This window comes from Notechis scutatus, chromosome 15 (genome assembly GCF_049901735.1).
Source record: "Notechis scutatus isolate UNSWTSFEM ecotype Mainland chromosome 15, rNotScu1.2, whole genome shotgun sequence".
NCBI lineage: Eukaryota > Metazoa > Chordata > Lepidosauria > Squamata > Elapidae > Notechis > Notechis scutatus.
Window position 1 is genome coordinate 10,877,869 of NC_142023.1, and position 21,922 is coordinate 10,899,790.

Sequence of the window (21,922 nt, forward strand, 5' to 3'; positions counted from 1 at the left end):
TTTCCCTCTCACTTTTGTGTTCTTCTGTTTCTTGCATGTGCAGTTTTGTAAAGCAAACTCGAGGGTCTGTATCTCGCAGCTCGTCGCTCTCCAGCGTAAATTCACCGTGAGTTGCCCTCCATATACAATATTCAATAAATGAATTGATTATGTAGCTTATATATCTATACATCGATGAACATTTTCCCTACCCTGTTTCCCCCGGCTTTAAGTCATCCCTTTCATTGTGGAAATTCATCATGGAGAATCAATTGGGCAAACGTTTGTGACTTACTGCTGAACATTCCCCACGTGTGACTTGGGGCTTCCCATGTTCTCCTTCTCCTCTTCCTGCTCCATATCCGTGTTCTTGCATGTTCTCTGTGGGCAGGAGGAGTTAATTTCCACTTAGTAAGCTGTTCTTTTAAAAATGTGCAGAGAAAAAAATACTGAGAATTAAGGTTGTCAGTGACATCATGACTTAATGCCCAGCATTTTCCCACAGATGTAACCTCAGTAACCTGATGCAGCAGAAACTGTGACCAAAGTGCTTGTGGCACTTCTAAAACTTAACATATGTTATGATACCAGCAGTCATAGATTGACACAGTAAGTTGTGATCTATAAAAAGTGACTTTCCCTAAACTCAGTGCCTTTCAGATTTACTGGATCCTGGCACTCATATTTCCTAGCTTCGATGACGAGGAATTATGAGGGTTGAAATTCAGCCCAGGCCAAAAGGGTGAGTTAGGACAGATGGTTATTATGCCATGATAAATGGAAGGATAGTCTGAAAGTGAGGATCTGGTCCTCTGGCATTTTGGACAGAGAGTTGGGCCCTTGAGCAACTTAGATAAGATATCCTGCAGGGTTTTTTCCTTAAACCACTTCCTGCTGTCAATGAAACAGATTTAATCTCTGCTGCAGAGACCCTCTTCTTTCGTACCCCAAATCTGCAGTAGAGTTTTGGGCAGACCAGAATAGAGGACCCAGAATGGGAAGCTGAAAGACATCCCATCTGGGACAACCATGACCTGGATGCAGGGGTGGGATTCTACCGGTTTGGACTGGTTCGGGTGAACTGGATGTGAAATTTACATCTGGTTCGCTGAACCTGTAGTTGAACGGACCGGCTGGCTCCGCCCACCCCTCCCCTCCCCTCTCCGGAGTCTCCATGAAGCCTGTTTTGGATGTAGGCAAGTGCAGGGTCCACGCGGAGGCTCCGGAGGGCAAAAAAAGGGCGTTCTGGAAGTCCGGAAGTGGTCCTGTTTCCGGCTTCCGGAGGGCCTCTGGACCTGGGGGGAGGCGAAAAACGGCCCTCCCAGGAGTTCCGGTAGGCCACACCCACCATGGCCACGTCCACCCAGCAACTGGGCAGTGAAGCGGTTGCTGGGATTTTTGAATCCCACCCCTGCCTGGATGACTGGGAAACTGCATAGACATGACGCTGAAAGAGTTTCACCAAGATAAGAAGGCGGAACATAGAATCCTAGGGTTGGAAAGGACCAACTAAATAAGGGAGGCCTTCATCGAGTCCTCTCTCCACCAAAGAAGCCTCCTGGATGACTTGAGGTCGGTCACCCTCTCTCGTTCCAACTGATCCCACAGGGTTATTGCTGTGTGGAAGGAAGAAGAGACCCCAGCCACCAGAAGGCAAGACCAGGAGCAATGGGTGGGAAGCTATCATGGAGAGGACCAACTGAGGAGAAATTTTCTGACAGTGAGAACAATTGACCAGTGGAACAACTTGCTTCCGGAAGTTGTGGGTGCTTCAACACTGGGGGGGGGGGAGTTAAGAAGAGACTGGACAGCCATCTGTCTAACATGGTATAGGCCAGGGGTCTATGGATTAGAAGACCTCCAAGGTCCCTTCCAACTCTGTTATTCTGTTCCTGTGTACCCTATAGGTCTAAGGGAATAACAGACGTCCCAGAAAGATCAGTCTGAATGCACCATAGGAATATGTTCCATTTTGTGGGAAGTAGTCAAGATTTTATTTTTTCACTCATCCGTCAAACCTCCCCTTCTCATTTTCCCATTACTAAATTGCTGATCTTGAGCTGGTTACTGAAATGTTTGCATCCAAATGGTCGTTTCTTTTTGTTTGATTGTTTGTTTCCATCTCCATTTTTGTGCTTCTGTTTATAGAACTTCCTTTCCCCTGTGCTGATCTTTTATAGGGTCCCTACAAGGTTTTAATTTTGTTGTCGTGTATTTGTTTGTATTGTATAACGTGCTTTGAGGATTTGATATCTGTTGAACGGCTTGCAAAAATTGATACAATTTGTGTGGATGCTGGGGGATGTGTGTGTTTGTCACTCAGTTCAACAAGAGAGACACATTTGGGTCCCGCCCTCCCATCGGTTATGGGGTGACCAATGGTTTTCCTTCCAGAATTTTGGGTACAGGGTAATCTAGCATATCCACGAATCTTGCAGGTTTCAAGAAAAAAAATATTCTGAAGAACTGTTGCAGGAACTGGGCAGGTCTAGTTTAATGAAAAGGTGTGACATGATAACAGTCTTCCAATATCTCAGGGGTTGCCACAAAGAAGTGGGAGGAGCCAAGCTGTTCTCCAAAGCCCCCGAAGGGAGGAGGAGAAGCAACGGGTGGAAACTGATCAAGGAGAGAAGCAACCTGGAATTAAGGAGGAATTTCCTGACTGTGAGAATAATTAATCCGTGGAACAACTTGCCTCCAAAGGTTGTGAATGCTGCAACACTGGAAGTCTTTAAAAAGAGATTGGATAACCATTTGTCTGAAGTGGTATAGGGTTTCCTGCCTAAGCAGGGGGTTGGACTAGAAGACCTCCAAGGGACTTCTTATTCTGTCATTCTTTTTAACAGAAAATCCCCCTTCTCTCCTTCTAAGGAGACATGGATGCCAGGAAAATTCCTTTGCATTTATGCAAGAGAAATCATTGTTATGTCCCTGTTACTCAGAATAAAATTTAGTTAACTCATTGAAAAATTGATGAACAGAGTCTGGCATTCATACTTTCCATCATTCCATTAATTTAATTACTTCTCCATTGCTAAGAGTAGGTTTGATAGGGTTTAATGTATCTTTTTTTTTAATCATAAAGGGGTTATTTCATAACGATGATTAGAAATTCATCACGATATGCCACGAATTCCTTAGAGTAAGACTTGCTTAGATTTTTAATATGTATCTTTCTGGTATATTCTAATTTGATTGCTATTCCTTGATGTCTTTCCTTTTTCATGTTTAAGCACAATAGTAACCCCACAAAATAACTTCTCCAAGTACTTTTTCAGTCATGGGGTTATACTGAGGAGGAGGAGGTGGGAGTGACAGGAAAAATCTCTCCTTTCCCGGATGTTTGGAAAGAGTCTTTATTCAGTCTTTCAACAGACAGAAAGTAGTGGAGGATTCTAAAAATCTTTTGTAGTCCAGCTGTAGCTGAAATACCTGTTTTTGGAAAAAACAGATTCCAGCTGTTCTTTTGGGACAGAAAGTGAGATGTAATTGAGCATGAGATAGAAAGCAGAAAAGCTGACATGCTATCATGGGAGAAAATGACACTTTCTTCAAACCTCCATTGGGAGTAGAATTTATTTTCACTGCTAAAGCGTGTTCCCACTTTATATATTTTCCGATGATTGAAGAGTGAGTGAAGAGAGAGTAGATCCATTGGGGTTCCATTGCTGGGAGATTTAGTCCCAGGGATAAAAAGAAAAAAATCTGCATCAAAGAAGAGAGGAGTTAGAGGAAGGTTTTCTGCAGCTGGGAAATTGGTCCATGGCGTTACATTAAACCCTGGGTGCTAGGAATGTTTTGATCCTCAAAACAAGGGGATCCTTGCTAGCACTGATGGTGTTCCCTAGTTTGGGTCATGAAACACCTATGAGAAAACCACCAAGGATCCTTCATTTCAGCCCTACGCTACAAATAGTCTCCTTTACTCCACAGATCTGCTTGAGGAAAGTTAGTGTTCTTCTTTTCCTATTGGAGTAATCTGTTTCAACGTATCTCGGCATTGTTATGGCCAATATCCAGGGGTGAGATTGAACCGGTAGTTCTGGCAATCATTTGGCCCCACCCACTCACCCCTGCCAATATCCCAAAGATGATTTTTGGACTTTGTTTTTTCCTTGAAGACGTTTCGCTTCTCATCCGAGAAGCCTCTTCAGTTAGAAGAACTGAAGAAACTTCTTGGATGAGAAGTGAAACATCTTTAAAAAGACATTTCAGAAGTTGCGTTTTGGAAAAGAAAAAAAAAAGCCCCTTTGGGACAACCACGACGGGATGACTGAGAATCTCCATATTTTGTCTCAACTTTGAGAGACCTAGTCCCGGATGAAAAGTCATATCGTTGGCTTTGTCCAATGCGATGGTACCTTCCCCAGCTCTAATCCCTGTTCCTCTCCTCCTGTCTCCTCTCTTCTCTTTCCCTTTCCACGCTCCTCTCCGCCTCTCCCTTCTGCAGCAAACAGCAGAATTCCTCCAAATCCAAATCCGTGTGGGAACAGAGGACCAGTCAACTCCGCGTGTACAACTTCCGCACCAGTTGCGAAGCCTTGTACAACGAGATGGACCCGGAAGACAGGGTCCGCTACGCCACCAACCTCCATATCCGTCCTGATATGAAAACTCACATGGACCGGCCTCTGGTGGTTGAGCCAAGGAGTGAAGGCCGTAGCGGCAATGCCAACACCGTGAGCCCCACCGAGGGCCAGGAGGCCTCTGACCAGGTGAAGGCCCCACTGCCTGAGAACAACGAGGTTGTGAGGAAACACCATCGGCATCGTGAGAAGGAGAAGACGGGAGACATGGAGAAAAGCAGTGCCGTCAAGGAAGAGAACGGCGAACTGGGCAGGGGCAACCACAAGGATGAACGCCACCGGCCGCACCGGAGTCATAGCAAAGAGACGGGCGAAGCGGGTGGGAAGGAAGGGAAGAGCGAACGCAACCGAAGCCAGGAAGGAGGCAGACATCACCACCGCCGGGGGTCCATGGAAGAAGGCGCTGAGAGGGAACATCGACGCCACCGTGGTCACCGGCATCCGGTGGAGCGCCAGGCCAAAGAAGGCAATGGAACGGCCAACGGGACCAAGACCGAACGACGTTCACGTCACCGAGGAGGGTCAAGGGCAGGCAACCAAGAAGGGGACCCTGGCTCCAAAGGGGAGGGGGGCGAAGAGCCCCACCGATGTCACAAGATACGGCACAAGGCCCTCTCCACGTACGAGTCGGTGGACAAGGAGAACGGAGAGAAAGAAGGAGAGCTGGGGGAAAAGGATCTCAAGAACATCCAGCCAAGGTGAGTTGACTACATAAGGGCCCATAGAGGATGGGATGTGAGAGAGGGTGGGGAGCTTGGGCTTATAACAATGGATGTGACCAGCCTTGAGAACTTGTAAAACTCCTTGTAAAGATTCTGGGTGGTGTTTTTCCCCCCAGATTAGTTCCTGAGAAATAAGAGTACTCAGTCATCAAAATGGCGGGGGGGGGGGATTCTAGGGCTGTTGCCAAAAATCACCAGGTGACAATTATAATACCGTGGCCTCCTCCACGGGCTGCCATTTGAAATCCCTGGCCTGCATTTTTGGCAAAACTTGTGGTGATGAATAATTTTCAAGCCTTTCAGGGGTTACTGCAAAGCCACTTTTGATCTGCATTCCTAGCTTATGAATTCATAACTGTAATCCTCCAGACATCCCTCCTCCCTCTTTCTTTTTCTTTCTTCTTTTTCTCTTTCTCTCTCTGTTTTTCTGTCTCTCTGTCTCTGTCTGTCTGTCTGTCTGTCTCTCTCTCTCTGTATTATTTATTTGATTACTTATTCAACAAATTTATATAGCTGCTCAACTCACACATAGATGACTCCTTTTTATTTACCCATCCACCATACCTAGCATCTGTATTTTCAAAATGACAGCTTAATTTCTGTCTGGAACGCCAACATCCATCAAGCACAGTGAACTGCAGAATAATGGCTGGTTGGCCAGAGTCAAGTGCAAAGCAGCAATTGGCTGTGTGTGTGTCTGTCTGTGTGTCTTTCTGTCTGTCTGTCTGTCTGTGTGTGTGTGTGTGTGTGTGTGTGTGTGTGTGTGTGTACAGGGGAGATGTTAGGCATCAAACACAGACTTGTGATTTAGGAGGTGGAATCTATTTTCTCCCTGAAGGTTCACCTGTTGTGATAAGCAGCATTTAAACATACGAATTTGCCGCAAAATCACCGTAAGGTGTCATTTTCAGTTAATGCCATCTATTATGTTCCAGAGGAATTAGAACTTTTTTTCTTACCACCTAATGGTCATGCTAGCTGATGGTCAACAATCTCTGGAAGTCTAATTTTCTAATCAGGAGTGGGAATCCGAGTCCCTTGTAATCTGCTGATGATTATTGCGGGTTGAGGGGGGTGGGACTCCCAGCAGATTTTAGTTTAGGTTCTACCAATAAAGAAGAATATTTGCAGCTCAGGGTGGACAGGAGGGCTCCTTGGTGGTCTCTGAGCTTGGTTGTTTTCTTGCAGACATTTCCTGACCTAACTAGGTAACATCATCAGTGCTAGGTAGCATCATTGGTTGGGGAATGAAAGACCTGCAAGAAAACCACCCAGCTCAGAGGACCCCACAGTCATCATCTCCTCCCCCTCCATACAAACTCCATTCCTTTTAGCACTGAGGATATTACCTAGATGGATAATGAAATGTCTGCAAGAAAAAAGCCATGCTCAGAGAGCACCTGGAACCCCAGAATAGCTGTTGTTGTTGTTGTTGTTGTCCTCCTCCTCCTCCTCCAAACCCAATCCTTTCTTGCACTGATGATGTTTCCTAGTTGGGTCACAAAACATCTGCAAGAAAACAACCCAGCTCAGAAAGCACCAAAGATCCCTCAAGTCTGCGTCCTGCTGGACTAAGAAGCTGTAGAAAGTCAGTGAGCCAAACATTTGGATGGAAGAAATGAGATCATTCCCAACTTTATTCTCGCTCTCCAGGGAAAGCCAATGTGACACCGAGGCAGGCATAAGTGTGACCGTGGTCCCTTTACACACCTTGCCCAGCACCTGTCTGCAGAGGGTACCTGAGCAGCCGGAGGATGCTGACAACCAGAAGAACGTGACCCGTATGGCTCAACCATCTTTGGACAGATCTGCCCCTGTCCACATTCCTGTCACTGTCACCTCTCCTCCCGGGGAGGCCTCCATCATACCAAGTGAGTGTTTCTAACACCAGAAGCTCTTTTGAGCCCAGGATTTATTAGCCTCGGTGGCGCAGTGGTCAGAGTGCAGTACTGCAGGCTCCTTCTGCTGACTGCCAGCTGCCTGCAGTTTGGCAGTTCGAATGTCACCAGGCTCAAGGTTGACTCAGCCTTCCCTCCTTCCAAGTTGGGTAAAATGAGGACCCAGATTGTTGGGGGCAACAGGGTGACTCTGCAAACCGCTTAAAGACAAAGGTAAAGCACTGTGAAGTGGTATATAAGTCTAAGGGCTATTGCTATGTTGCTAAGTGAGAAATTTGTTAAGTGACTTTCCTCGCCACCTTTGTTAAGTGAATCACTGCAGTTAAATGAGTCACACGGTCGTTAAGTGAATCTGGTTTCCCCATGGATGTTGCTGGTCAGAAGGTCATGAAAGGGGAAATTAAACATGACTCTGGGATATTGCAGCCATCATAAATGGGAGTCAGTTGTCAAGCATCTGAATGTAAATCACGTGACTGACAGTTGTAATTGCGAAAAATGGTCACTTTTTTTCAGTGCTGTTGTACCTTTGAACGTTCACTAAATGAACTGTTGTAGGTCAGAGACTACCTGTAAGTAGCTGGCCATTGGTAGGATGGCCTGGTAACTTGTCTTGTTGCCTTTGAGGACAAATAGGTTGAAGAAATGACCAATTCAGGCAGGTTTATTCACAAAACAGAAGTGGCTATTTTGTTCTGGGCCACAGCAACAAAATATTGTGCTCCAAACCTATTCAGAAACTTTCATTTTGAGATGTAGTGTTATCTTTGTCAACCCTTTAGTGAACAACGTTGAATTTGAAGCCAAAATGGAAGAGAAGAAGGACATGGATGCTGAAGACGACATGGCCAACAGTACACCCAAACCAATCCTTCCCTACAGCTCCATGTTCGTCTTAAGCCCAACCAACCCGTAAGTCGTCCCTTGTTAGGCAGGGATTTAGGAGGGACTTGGTAGGAAGAAGGAGACATCTCTTGATAAGCCAAAGTCGTTGATTCTTCTGAACAAAGGTGAGTCCTCCCTTATGTTGGAAGAACTCCGAACACAGTGTGAGGCAGAGAGAGAGGGAGAGGGAGAGAGAGAGAGATTTCATATTTTGACTTAGTTACATACAAAGAAGGTAGCACACAATAGATAAGGTTTAGAAGTTATAAAAAAGACTCAAGTACCCTTCTTTAGTTAACTCACAGGCTTCTGGTTTCTGGTGGAATTTTCCACAGCCAGGAAGGCCTGCTGAGTTCTGCCATTTCAACCAATCACCAAACTCATCAGATTCTTGACCAACCCCTTGTTGAGTGCAGGCTGAATTGATTTGTTAGGGAAGGGGTACGCAAACATCTCAAGAAGTCATTGTACCATGTTGGCAGAAGCTCCTTCATCGCATTGGGTGCTCTGCCAGAGCCTCGCAACATGGTCACTTTGATGCGGCCCTGTGGGGTGGTGGCCATACCTTCCTTGACCTTTCCTCTCTCACTCCTCTCTTTGGCTCCTCTGCAGGATCCGGTGCCTCTGTCACTACATTGTCAACATGCGTTACTTCGAGATGGTCATCCTCTTCGTTATCGCACTCAGCAGCATCGCCCTGGCCGCCGAAGACCCTGTTCAAGCAGAGTCACCCAGAAATGAGGTGAGAGATGAGAGTTCAGGATGAGTTGTGGAGGAAGGTCTCTGCATTGGGGTGGAGCTGAAGATAACAATAGCACTTAAGACATATATACTGCTTTCTAAACTCTATAAGTGCTTTACAGAGTAAGCATATTGCTTAGGATAGGGTAAGGTGAAGTGGAGTGGAGTGGAGTGGAATGGAATGGAATAGCAATAGCAATAGCCCTTAGACTTATATACCACTTCAATGCTTTTACAGCCCTCTCTAAGTGGTTTACAGGGTCAAGCTATTGCCCCCAACAATCTGGGTCCTCATTTTATCAACCTTGGAAGGATGGAAGGCTGAGTCAACCTTGAGCCAGTCAGGATCGAACTGCTGAACTTCTGGCAATTGGGAGTCTGCAGAAGTAGTCTGCCATGCTGCATTCTAACCACTGCGCCACCACGGCTCTCCACCTTGCCTTCTTCTACATGTTTCTTGGGTCCCTGTTTTCAGGCACTCGACCTGCAGTTTTCTGTCACTTGAGTGTGGGATGGAGATGGAACCGATTCCTCTTGCCAAGACAACCAGGCCACCAAATATGGATCTGAAAGGGGATCCAGTTCCTCTTCAGTGCATATCACCATTTCCTAGACGATAGGGAAGCCTCCCCAGATCTTCATGGGCAGCTTACAAAGGATGGCCGGTTGCTTGTTTTCCAAAAGGGGCTTCTGCCTAGAATCCCTGACCAAGCACCAGTGGGTACCAATAGCATTAGCAACAACAGTTAGACTTATATACCACTTCCCAGTGCCTTACAGGCCTCTCTAAGCCGTTTACACAGTCAGCTTATTTCCCCCAACAACCTCATTCCTCATTTTACTGACCTCAGAAAGGTCTTGGAAGGCTCAGTCAACCTTGAGTCAAGATTGAACTGGTGGCAGTCAGCAGAATTAGCCTGCAATTCTGCTTTCTAACCACTGCGTCACCACAGCTACCAATTGCTTCAAAGACCAGTTCCTAACCTGAGCCTTCAAGACTGAAGCACGTCTCAGATCTTAGAGCAAACCAGATGGTAAAACACCCTAGTAGAAGGAATCTCTGTGATTTTTTTCCCCATACATAATGTATGTGTTCTTTGGATTCAATTTACTTTGGCTCTTTTTAACTTTTTAACTGCTCCTTCTCTTTTCAGGCTCTCAAGTACCTGGATTATATATTTACAGGTGTCTTTACCTTTGAGATGGTGATAAAGGTAAGAATCTTTCTCAAGATCTCTTAGGAGCATGTCTACAAAGGAACAATACACAAGCACGACATTGGACCACTTATTTGCATACTTATAACAACTGTATCCTGTGAAATCCATGTGGATTTTTGAGGACGTGCAAGAATACACATAAACCAATAAAGAATATTTGTAGCTCAGGGTTTAAATGAGAGGTCCCTGGTGCTCTCTGAGCTTGGCTGTTTTCTTGCAGATGTCTCATTATCCAACTAGATAATATCATCAGTGCTAGAAGGGAAAGGAGTTTGGAGGGAGGAGGAGGAGGAGGAAGGTTATGGGTTCCTTGGTGCTCTTTGGACATGGTTATTTTCTTGCAAATGTTTCAATACCCAAGTAGATAACATTATCAGTGCTAGAAGAGAAGGGAGTTTGCGAGAAGAGGAGCAGGAGGAGGAGGAGGAAGAAGGCTGTAGGTTCCTTGCTGCTCTCTGAGTTTGGTGGTTTTCTTGCAGACATGACATGACCCAAATAGCTAACATCATCAGTGCTACGTGAAGTCCATCAAACTACTAAAAACAATAGTGACATCTACCTTTCTCTCCTTTCTCCCCTCCCTGGGTCCTTCACCCCCCCTCTCCCCCCCCTTTCTGAAGATGATTGACTTGGGACTTCTGCTGCATCCTGGTGCCTATTTCCGCGATCTCTGGAACATCCTCGACTTCATTGTGGTCAGTGGAGCTCTTGTGGCATTTGCCTTTTCGTAAGTAGCTTTTCTTCCTGAGCTCTGATTTCCTGAAGTGGAAAGCAGAGCGATGCTGTGCTTGGGGGTGGGGGGTGGGGTGGGGGTGGGGAATTGACTGCCCTCATTACCTAGAAGTTCTCGCTTGAGTTCAGTGAGCCGGAAGGGATTCCTTCAATGGAAGTTAAGCAGATCATCTACCATTAGCATCCTTTGGTGAGGGTGCATTAAAGACGCTAAGCTTGTCAGCTGGAAAGCTGACTGACAGCCTGGGTTTGAGACTCAACGCTGTGAGACTGGGTGAGTTCCTGTCCTCAGCTCAGCTCCTGCCCACCGAGCAGTTCGAAAGCATTCAAATGCAAGTAGATTAATAGGTACCACTTTGATGACAAGATAACAGCATTCTGTATAACATGCCAGCCACACAAAATTGTCTTCAGATAACGCTGGCTCCTTCAGCCTTGAAAGAGAGATGAACCCTGCCCACCTAGAGTTGGATACAACTGGAAGGGGAATCATGTCCTTCTTTTAACACAAACTAAAGCGGGAATTGGACTTGCTGGTACTTATAGCTTAGGAAACATGCCAAAGTCCCATCCATGACAATCATGATAATAGCTTAGTGCCTCCAGCGCTCTCTCTCTCTCTCTCTCTCTCTCTCTCCTCTCCCTCTCCCTCTCCCTCCCTCTCCCTCCCTTTTTATGCTTCCTGGAGCACCTTGTAATTGTAAGCCACTTAATAATTCTGTCACAAACTATTTATAATATCTAAATATCCTTTTGGGGATCAATCCTTCTCAGTCAAATGTTTTTATTCTGTTCGGCGATGGAGTGCTACGATGGAGTCAGTTTTTCCGGCCATCAGAATCCAATTCCCGTGGACATCTGCAAAAAATTCCCTTTCCTATAACTTTTTTTTTCTTTTTCATCTCACTGGTTTTCTGCAATATTCTGGGTCCATTTGCTGAATGAATGAAATTCTTGGTTTGCACACTACCGTTTGTTGAATCACAAACTCACTCAGGGTTGGGCTGGGTTTGTAGGGGAAAAACAGCCAAGGTAAAACTAACCAAGTTTAGGACATTTTACAGACACAAGATTTGTTGTTGACTATCTCAATTGTTTTGGGTGAAGAGAACTAATGTTTGCTTTGGAGTTGATCTTTCCTAATCTGGGCTATAAGAAAACTTACTATTTGAAGTAGAAATGCAGTCTACTTCAGAACATTCACAGTAGTTTCTACTTCATCTTTTCTGCCCCAATGGAGGGAAAACACTTGTGAGACACAACTTGTTTGGGAAATTGGGAATTATTTCAAAGGCTTGAACCAATGGGGTGGTTGAATCTCTTCGCTTTGAACCCACTCTTCACTTTAATCTCCCAACCCTGCACCAGGACTCTTAAAGTCAGATTGAAAGTGACCAGGATATAAAAAATAGGGGGGAAATGTGTCATTTTGGGGATAATGAACACAAGCGTTCATTGTTTTACTTTTCCTCTTTACCCAGAAGGATGCATATGCCTGGACTCCAAACTCTCATCTATTTGTCCCCGCATCAAAGGACAGGAGTAGAGGAGTGTCTTTCCTTGAAACACAACCATTGTGTGTGTTCTGGGGTTGTTGTTTGGATTATTGTCTTCCTTGTGGCTGACTCTGCTCTTTTTTGTGTCTTCCTTTCACTGGGATCGTCTTTGTAGGAGTTTCATTGGGTAATACATTATTGCTCTCCCTTGTGGCCTTGTTATTGCCTGCCTGCAGATGCCCAAAACCTTCTTCTCCGTTCATGTTACAACCATCCCATTGGCTGCTCTCACCCATCTTGGGTTTCATTTCATATTTTTTTTTAGAATCCAGTGCATTTATATCTTGTAATGTGTATGGAAGCTTTTATTTGATTTCAACACATACAAGTTAATGAAAATTATCAATTCTAGAAGAATAGTACAGCCGAAATGTAAATGAAACGCAAGAGCAAACTGCCAGATTCCTTCTTTAGCTGGAAGATAAAACAATTATTTTCAAGTGTAGGAAAACAAATGCTATCTTCTATGTTAGCTACTAATCAAAATAATCCTACCTGTACACCCTCCTTTCCCCCCTACAACTAAGCGAGAGACAGAATTTTACACAGCATTTCTTATAGCTGGGGAGAAATTTATCATGGGATCAATTTATATTGAATTTAATAGCATATTTTAGATAAATACTATTCTGCATATCAGATAAACAATTTGATACAACACCTAGGACATAATAAATATTAATTAGTGTGAACATGAACCGGGGAAAAACATCCCAGCTACTTCATTTCTTTACATTTAACCTGAATAAGTCATCTGAGCCATGTTTATGTTATATCTCACATAAAATGGTATAATAAAAACGCATTAAACTTGCAGGTATAAAACATGCTATTACTGCTTCCATAATTCCAAAGGGATCACAATCTAATATCTGGTGAAAAGCTTGAAGAGCTCATTTTCTCCAAATTAGGAAGGGGCAACCTAGAGTCTAGAAAGAGGGCAGAGAAGAGCAACCAGGATAATGAGGGGACTGGAGGCTGAAACACGTGAAGAATGGTGGCAGGAACTGGGCCTGGCTGGTCTAGGGAAGGGAAGGACCAGGGGAAACAGGATAGCAGCCTTCCAATATTTGAGGGGCTGCCACAGAGAGGAGGAGGGGGTCAAGCTATTCTCCAAAGCACCTGAAGGCAGGACAAGGAATAGCGGATGGAAACTGATTCAAGGAGAGATTCAACCTGGAAATAAGGAGGAATTTTCTGACAGGGAGAGCAATCAACCCATGGAACAGAAGTTGTGGGAGCTTCATCCCTGGAAGCTTTCAAGAAGAGACTGGAGTCCCGTCTGTCAGCAATGGTGGAGGGTCTCCTGCTTGGGCGGAGGGGGGTTGGACTAGATGACCTACAAGGTCCCTTCCAACTCTGTTAAACTATGTTAATGTTAATAGTCTCCAGTCTGCAGGTGGTCTGGTTGGGGGGGTAGGGTGGCATGAAAGAGTCCTGCCCTTTCTTCTTGTCTTGGTCCCACCATGACTTACCAATGGGGCATCCTCTGCTCCTTTCTTTGAAAACTTGGTTTTAACAACCATTGAACCTTCTCGATGCAGAAACAAGAAACTCAGAGGCAGGTCTAGTCTTTCGGCTGACCGTGATTCATGGTTACTGGGTATGATCAAGAAATATCCCTTTTAAGAAAGTCTGGAGATTCTCCCACAGATGCTTTTTTTTTTCCAAAAGGCAACCGGACTTTCTTTGTTTTTCCTTGAAGATGTTTTGCTTCTCATCTCAGAAGCTTCTTCCGTTCAGTTCTTCAGAACGGAAGAAGCTTCTTGGATGAGAAGTGAAACATCTTCAAGGAAAAACAAAGAAAGTCAGGTTGCCTCTTGGAAAAAAAATGATCGGGAGGAATGACAATCTCCGTGGACACCATAATTGTCCCAAAGGTGCTTTTCCAAAGGCAATCCAACTTTCCTTGGAAATGTTTCGCTTCTCATCCAAGAAGCTTCTTCACTTCTCAACTGAAGAAGCTTCTTGGATGAGAAGTGAAGCCTTTTCAGGGAAAAAAAACACACAAGAAAGTCCAGTTGCCTTTTGGAAAAGATTCTTTGGGGGACCCTTTTAAAAAATTGGCCTTATTAGGAGACCCAACTAATGCAGAATTATTTCAAGCCAGACCCCCCCCCTCCCCCCCAGCACCGGGTGTTCAGGTTTCTTCAACATTTTTAGATGTTGCAAGAACAGAAATTTAAAGAAAATCGGGGAAGTCCAGAGAATGACTAACTTTCCCTTCCTAGGACTTGAAGTTGTACCAAAATTTCAGAAGGGAGGGGAAATCTTGTCAGTGTGTCCAGAGGTTTGTGTACAGCTATAACCAGCGGTATGAATATAGGCCTGTCTCACTGTGTACCATTCATATATATATGTGTGGATTCTTTCTCCCTTTTTTGAGCTAAAAGAAAGGTTTTCCAGGCATCCTTTTCTAAGGCAGCTGGGGAGGAAAAACGTCCTGTCTCCTATTTCCAATGTAGAAATTTTCTTTATTTTAATTTACTGGATAAATAAGGATGTGATTCACATTCTGAAGCTGAGAATGTGTTCCAATTTGGGTCAGAGCATAGAAAAAAATCCCATTGTATTCTTGCCCTCAGAAGTTGTGGGAGCGCCATCACCTGAGACTTTCAAGAAGAGGCTGGACTGCCGTCTGTCAGAAATGGTGTAGGGTCTCCTGCTTGGGCGGAGGGGGGTTGGACTAGATGACCGACAAGGTCCCTTCCAACTCTGTTGTTCTGTATTCCACCTCTGAAGTCTTCCTCATCTCACCATCACGCCCATTTCTTGAAATCCATTCTTCTGCATGACTGGCACCAGCATCTTGGCGCTGCTTCTCATGACCGGCACGCAAGCCGTGGGTCGATTCCATGGCCCAGCATGGTTTGAGCGGAATGTAATCCGAGGTGGCCCTTGGGGAACCTTGGCGAGATGAGATTGGAGCTGAGGTTGTTCAGCTGGGGCCGGAGGGGGTGGTCTTTGCCAAGGAGGAGCTTACGGTGGTCCTCGACTCACCACAGTGGCCATTCAGTGGCCATTCAAAGTTACAAGAACTAGAGCTGCAGTGGCACAGTGGTTAGAATGCAGCATTGCAGGCAAACTCTGCCAACTCCCAGGAGTTCGATCCTGACTAGCTCAAGGTTGACTCAGCCTTCAATCCTTCCGAGGTCAGTAAAATGAGGACCCAGATTGCTGGGGGGAAATATGCTGACTCTGTAAACCACTTAGAGAGGGCCGTAAAAGCCCTGTGAAGCAGTATGTAACTCTAAGTGCTATTTCTATTCTGCTCTGCTCCGCTCCACTCCACTCCATTCTATTTCCTATATTCTATTCTATTCTATTCTGGCCTGGCCTAGCACAAGTCAATGGGCAAGACAGATTCACTTAACCAACTGTGTTGCTAACTGAACAACTGTGGTGATTCACTGAGCAATGGTGGCAAGAAAGGTCGTAAAAAGGGGCAAAAACTGACTTCACCACTGTCTCGCTTAGCAATGGACAAATGCGGCTCACTTGTGGTCATAAGTCGAGGACTACCCGTGTTTCTCTTTCTCAACGAAACACCAGCTCTTTGTCAAGGGGTCAATTGGCGATGCTCTTCACCCTACTTTGCCGCTAAATGTTTCTAGCTGGAATGGCGTTAGTTTTTATTTCATAATAATTTCACCTCTATAGGCTTCCATTAAGGAAGGCTATGTGCTTCATTAGCTTCTAATGGGCGCAAGCTGATTTGGGGGGGTCGTTACCAAGGATGAACCTTGGACCTCTTTGCTGAAAGGGCCTATGACATTTTGCCACGGCCAACTCACCATAGCCAACTCGCTGCAGGACAAGAATTATACTAATCTCAAAGAAATGGTGGGATAGGTTGACTCAGCCTTCCATCCTTCTGAGGCAGGTAAAATGAGGACCCAGATTGTTGGGGGCAATAGGCTGACTCTATAAACCACTTTAGAGAGGGCTGTAAAGCATTGGGAAGCGGTATAGAAGAACTATTGTTGTTACTTTCTTCCTTGCCTTGCCTTCCTTCTCTCCCTCCCTTTTCTCCTTCCTTCCTTCCTTCCTTCCTTCCTTCCTTGCCATGGTGGCATAGTAGTTAGAATGCAGTATTGCAGAATAACTCTGCCCACTGCCATGAGTTCGATCCTCATCAGCTCAAGGTTGACTCAGCCTTCCAGCCTTCCAAAGTTGGTAAAAAGAGGACCCAGATTGTTGGGGGGAAATATGCTAACTCTGTAAACTACTTAGAGAGGGTGGTAAAGCACAGTGAAGCGGTATATAAGTCTAAATGCTATTGCTATTAAAGGACGGATGCAAAAGGAGGGACAAAATGAAATGCAAATGGCAAAAAATAAATTTTATTTATTTATTTATTTGGAATAATTAAATTGAATTGTGAAATTGTACCCCTGGCGAGTTGGCCATGGTGAATGGTCCCACTCCATTCTCAGAATGCTTCAATCTTGCTGTCCATTGCCACTCTGAAACTGTGGGGTGACGTTCCTCTCTCTCTCTGGGAGAAACAATTTTACAGACTTTCTGCAGTTCGGGTAGCAAGGAGACCTATATGGCCACGTATGCAAAACAAGGGCTTATTTAAGGCAACGAATAAGAACAGCGACAATCTCTGAGCAAGCCGCCCCTTCTTGAGCTCCCGAGCTTGATTCAATCACCCGAATGAGATAAAATTGAGTGCAGTTTTATGTCATTTGATGAAATGTTTGTCAACCATTACAGCATCTTGCATTTGTTGGCTGGGCCGTTTGCAACTGGGGTGGAAGTGGATACCAGCATGAAAACAAAGAAACTTTTTCCAGGGTTAACAGAAATCAAAAGCCTGGAATCTTGCAATGGTGTTTTTGAGCTGTGCTTGATTTCCATGCCATATTATCCACGAGAGAAGAGAAGATGTTGCATTTTGGGGTGCTGCAAAGAGAGGGGAAAAGGAAAATATAGTAGATTGGGGGGGAATGTTATATATTTTCCTAGCAGTGAGAACTTTGAAGTGAGTTGGGCCAGGACCAAATCCTCTTCTTGATGTCATGATTTTTTATTTTTTACTGCAGAGGGAACAAAGGGAAGGATATTAACACCATTAAGTCCCTCCGCGTGCTACGGGTCCTTCGGCCACTGAAAACCATCAAACGTCTACCCAAACTGAAGGTAAGGCAACAACAGCTGCGGAAACGTACTACTGACTTAAGACCAGGGGTGCGACTCAACCGGTGTAACAACTGGTTCGGTGACTGCGTCCTTTGCGTGCACGCAGAGTGTTTGCTCCTGACCTTCTCCGGCAATCTTTGTGAGTTAAATAGCTGATGCGCAGCAATCCACGGTGCCACGCCAGCCAGCTGCGCTTCAGAACCAGGATATACAGCACCGGATAGAGCCGGGCCAGGCAGGTGGGCTGATCCTCGGAGCGAACCGGTAGAATCCCATCCCTGCTTAAGAGGAATGGTAAGTTGGAAATCTGAGCTTGATTTTTCTGATTCTGAAACGGTCTTTTTGCTCCCTTTGGCACAGGCAGTCTTCGACTGCGTGGTAAACTCCCTGAAGAACGTTCTCAACATCCTCATCGTCTACATGCTCTTCATGTTTATCTTCGCCGTCATCGCAGTGCAGCTTTTCAAGGGCCGGTTCTTCTACTGCACCGACGAATCGAAGGACTTGGAGAAAGACTGCAGGTGCCCCAATCTAATGGCAGGTTAGGGCAGGGCCGGAGTGGAGTGGATGCAAAGGCTTCCAGGTCTCCATGTAGCCAGAGGATATATTCAATTTTCTAAAGGCGGGGGTGGGGGTGACCAAACCTTTATTAAAGCAAGTCCTACAAAGATTAAGTACTCCAGGACTTTTCATAACAGAATAACAGAGTTGGAAGGGACCTTGGAGGTCTTCTAGTCCAACCCCACCTGCTCAGGCAGGAAACCATAGTTGATACAATTTGAGACAAATCGTTGTCCAATTTCTTCATAAAAGCCTCCAAATATGGAGCAACCACAACCTCTGGAGGCAAGTGAATCCACTGGTCAATTGTCCTCCTCACTGCCAGGAATTTCCTCCTTAGTTCCAGGTTGTTTTTGAAAAAAGTTTGTTTGGGGTTTGAAGCAGAGTCCTTGGCACTAAAAAGGGGCATTTTCAATTCCCAAATAATTCAGATTGAGGAGGTGTTGCAGTTCTCTATGCCTGTGTGAGCTGCACCAATAATTTTAATCAGGGCATTGCTTGCAAAAAAAACTGTTGAGAGAAACAAATCTCAGTTTTGACAGACTTGGATATGTGGCTTGTTTTAAACACCCTGTTTTGTCTCTTCTAGAGGCCAGTACCTGGCTTACGAAAAGGATGAAGTGGAAGCTCAGCCCAGGCAGTGGAAGAAGTATGATTTCCATTATGACAACGTTCTCTGGGCTCTGTTGACCCTGTTCACAGTCTCCACTGGAGAAGGGTGGCCCACGTGAGTTTGCATCCTTGGCCATCCTTGGCTTTATTCCTAATGGCAGTCTTGTAAAGAGTGAGAAAACTTTCCCTGTGTTTTTGTGGATTTGAAGCCTTACCTTGATCTTATCTCTTTCTTTCTTTCTTTCTTTCTTTCTTTCTTTCTTTCTTTCTTTCTTTCTTTCTTTCTTTCTTTCTTTCTTTCTTTCTTTCTTTCTTTCTTTCTTTCCTTCCTTCCTTCCTTCCTTCCTTCCTTCCTTCCTTCCTTCTTTCTATCTTTCTCTCCTCTTTCTTTCCACCTTTCTTTCTTCTTTTCTTTCTTTCCTTCCTTCCTTCCTTCCCTTCCGTTTGCAGTGTTTTGAAGCACTCTGTGGATGCAACATATGAAAACCAAGGCCCAAGTCCTGGCTACCGGATGGAGATGTCGATCTTTTACGTCGTCTATTTTGTCGTCTTCCCATTTTTCTTTGTGAATATCTTTGTAGCTTTGATCATCATCACCTTCCAAGAACAGGGTGACAAAGTGATGTCTGAATGCAGCCTGGAGAAAAATGAGGTACTTGCTCTGATTCGCTAGGATTATGCAGTTGAGTTGAACAATGAGTGGTAAAAGGTTTCAGACCATTTTGGGGAAGAGAATCTCACCCAGTTTCCAGGATATTTTTTGCTTCACCCATGCTCTTGGTCCAGCTGTAGAGATCAGCTAACATCTCAAGGCTGATCGGATCGTGATATGAAATGTGTAACCAGCTATTTGCTGTAATTGCAAGCCCAGAGAACTGATGGCCTGGAAGAAGACCATTCAGGAGAAGGAGGAGGAGGAGGAGGAGGAGGGAGAAGTAAGGTTGTGCTCTTGTGACTTTTTCTCTTCGTGTTGCTGTTTTTCTTCCCTTGCAGAGAGCCTGCATAGATTTTGCCATTAGTGCCAAGCCTTTAACCCGCTACATGCCCCAAAACAAACAGTCATTCCAGTACAGGATGTGGAAATTTGTGGTGTCTCTTCCTTTTGAGTACTTTATCATGGTCCTGATTGCGCTGAATACCATCGTGCTTATGATGAAGGTTAGCAACATCCGGGGTAATTCATGAGGACTCTTGACTTATTTTTCTGCTTGCTGCAACTTGACTTTTCTTCCACTCCCCCTTCTTTAATTTAGTTCTATGGTGCCCCCGAACCCTATGAAGATATGCTGAAATGCCTCAATATTGTCTTCACCTCCATGTTTTCACTGGAATGTATCTTGAAGATCATCGCCTTTGGTGCATTGGTACGAGCTTTATGTCATCACTGTCAAAGTCAAGTTCTCGCTTTTAAATTGAAGTTCTCACTTTCCATATTCATTTCCAAATTATTCTATTCCTATTCTATTCTGTTCTATTCTATTCTGTATTCTGTATTCTATTCTCTTCTCCTCTCCTCTATTCTCTATTTAATTCTGTATTCTCTATTATATTCTCTACTCTGTATTCTATTCTATTCTATTCTATTCTATTCTATTCTATTCTATTCTATTCTATTCTATTCTATTCTATTCTATCCTATCCTATCCTATCCTATCCTATCCTATTCCTCCTTGGATATTGAAGAGACTCAGTTTCCCACCTTGCTTCCAAGTAGGTCTACTTCTGAATTCTGTATCATTCCATTATTGCTTCATTTTGGTCAAGAGCTTTGAATGGGATCTGAAGAATCTTCCCTTGTCTCTTACAGAATTATTTTCGTGATGCCTGGAACATTTTTGATTTTGTCACAGTTTTGGGAAGTATTACTGATATTTTAGTCACAGAGATTGCGGTGAGTACCAACTGGAGATTTGTTTTTCTTTAGCAAACCATGTTTTTTTTAAAAAAAAGGGACGGATCTAGAGAATCTTTTGGATAGACCTCTTGGGGAATTGTAAATTTTGGAGAACTAAAGCTAATATTGAGATGGGTAAGTGATGAAGATACATCTTGAACTGCTTCAGAAGAGAACAAATGTTATGAGACCTTCTAATTCTCCTATCTTGCCCCATATTTAGGTTTTGTGACCTTTTGTGACTTCAAAGGGATTTTGCAGAGCTCCTGATTTTGGGTCTGTCATGCTTGGCATTATTAATTATGGTCAACATCTATCACTTAAGATGTTGGGCAACACGTTGTCCTCCAGATGTTTCTAAATGACACCAGGAGGACAGCGTGAACACTGAACATTGGCCAGGATGTCTGGGTCTCCTACCATGGTTCAGCAGCCTCTGAAGTGTCAGGGTTCCCATGCTCCCAGGAAGAAACAAGAAGGTCAGGGATTGATGACTTGTTTGAACTCTCTTGTTTCTTTTTCCAAGCTGACTCCAAGTTGGGACTTCTGGCCTTTCTCCTTGTTGGGAGAAAGCAAGGAAACCGTGGTTCCCACTCTGGGCTAAGTCCCATGACTGACCTCCAGCTTCGCTGGAGCCACTTTAGAGGCTTCTAAGAAAATACATCCCAGTCCATGTCAAGTCCACACTTGAGAGGGGATATTTGGACAACTTGAATTGTGTCCTAAGGTTCTTCTCTTGTCAAGGTCAAGTTTGTATATCTTTTGGAAACTTTAAGGCGTTGGTGGCAAGGGATGCCCAGTCAATTTTTTACAACTGAAAAGGGTTGTTCACAGGGACACTATGTACAATGCCAAAGAATTAATTAAATATCCACATACTCAAATTTGTTTCTGCTGGTATCCAGTGGCAATAGATCATTCCACTCGGGTGGTCAACCATATTTGCAAATTCTTTCCCGAAAGCCATAATTCTTGCTGCCTCTTCTGCAGATTATAATGTTTGACACGAGAGAAAGACTCAAATGTCACCAAACGGCTGCATTAATCACATCCAATGGGTTGGATACTGTTTGAATTAATTTAAATCTCATTAAGCTTTTTCTTCCTGACCCTGTGAGCAGCCTTTGACACCGAGGTTTATTATCGTTGCTTCTTCCTTCTGCCCTCCGTGTAATGACAGCTTGGTCTTGGCTATATCCGTGCAAGATGTGGCCCGAGGTTACTGAATTAATTCATGTTCTGAGTTTGTGCAATGCCGACCTGTAATGTAAGCAGACCAGATGGAGTTGCTTGACAATCAGAGCCACTCCCTATCAAGTTTCATGTAATGTGTGGATTCTTCAGGGAGGTCATGACTTGATTCAGTCACATGGCAGGTTTGGTTATAA

General features: G+C 44.5%; 1 protein-coding gene across 7 annotated transcripts in view; it reads left to right on the top strand.

Annotated features, from left to right (window-relative positions):
- CACNA1B (calcium voltage-gated channel subunit alpha1 B) overlaps positions 1-21,922 on the top strand; it is a 126,351-nt gene that overhangs the window by 70,214 nt on the left and 34,215 nt on the right. For all 7 annotated transcript variants that reach the window (XM_087944296.1, XM_087944291.1, XM_087944293.1 and 4 more), the window contains 14 exons: positions 44-106; positions 4,430-5,263; positions 6,941-7,158; positions 7,968-8,097; positions 8,683-8,812; positions 9,966-10,025; positions 10,652-10,758; positions 17,371-17,467; positions 17,828-17,988; positions 18,618-18,755; positions 19,091-19,292; positions 19,634-19,798; positions 19,894-20,004; positions 20,448-20,531. In XM_087944296.1, the coding sequence (XP_087800422.1) occupies positions 44-106; positions 4,430-5,263; positions 6,941-7,158; positions 7,968-8,097; positions 8,683-8,812; positions 9,966-10,025; positions 10,652-10,758; positions 17,371-17,467; positions 17,828-17,988; positions 18,618-18,755; positions 19,091-19,292; positions 19,634-19,798; positions 19,894-20,004; positions 20,448-20,531 (2,500 nt within the window). The remainder of the gene's footprint in view (positions 1-43; positions 107-4,429; positions 5,264-6,940; positions 7,159-7,967; positions 8,098-8,682; positions 8,813-9,965; positions 10,026-10,651; positions 10,759-17,370; positions 17,468-17,827; positions 17,989-18,617; positions 18,756-19,090; positions 19,293-19,633; positions 19,799-19,893; positions 20,005-20,447; positions 20,532-21,922) is intronic.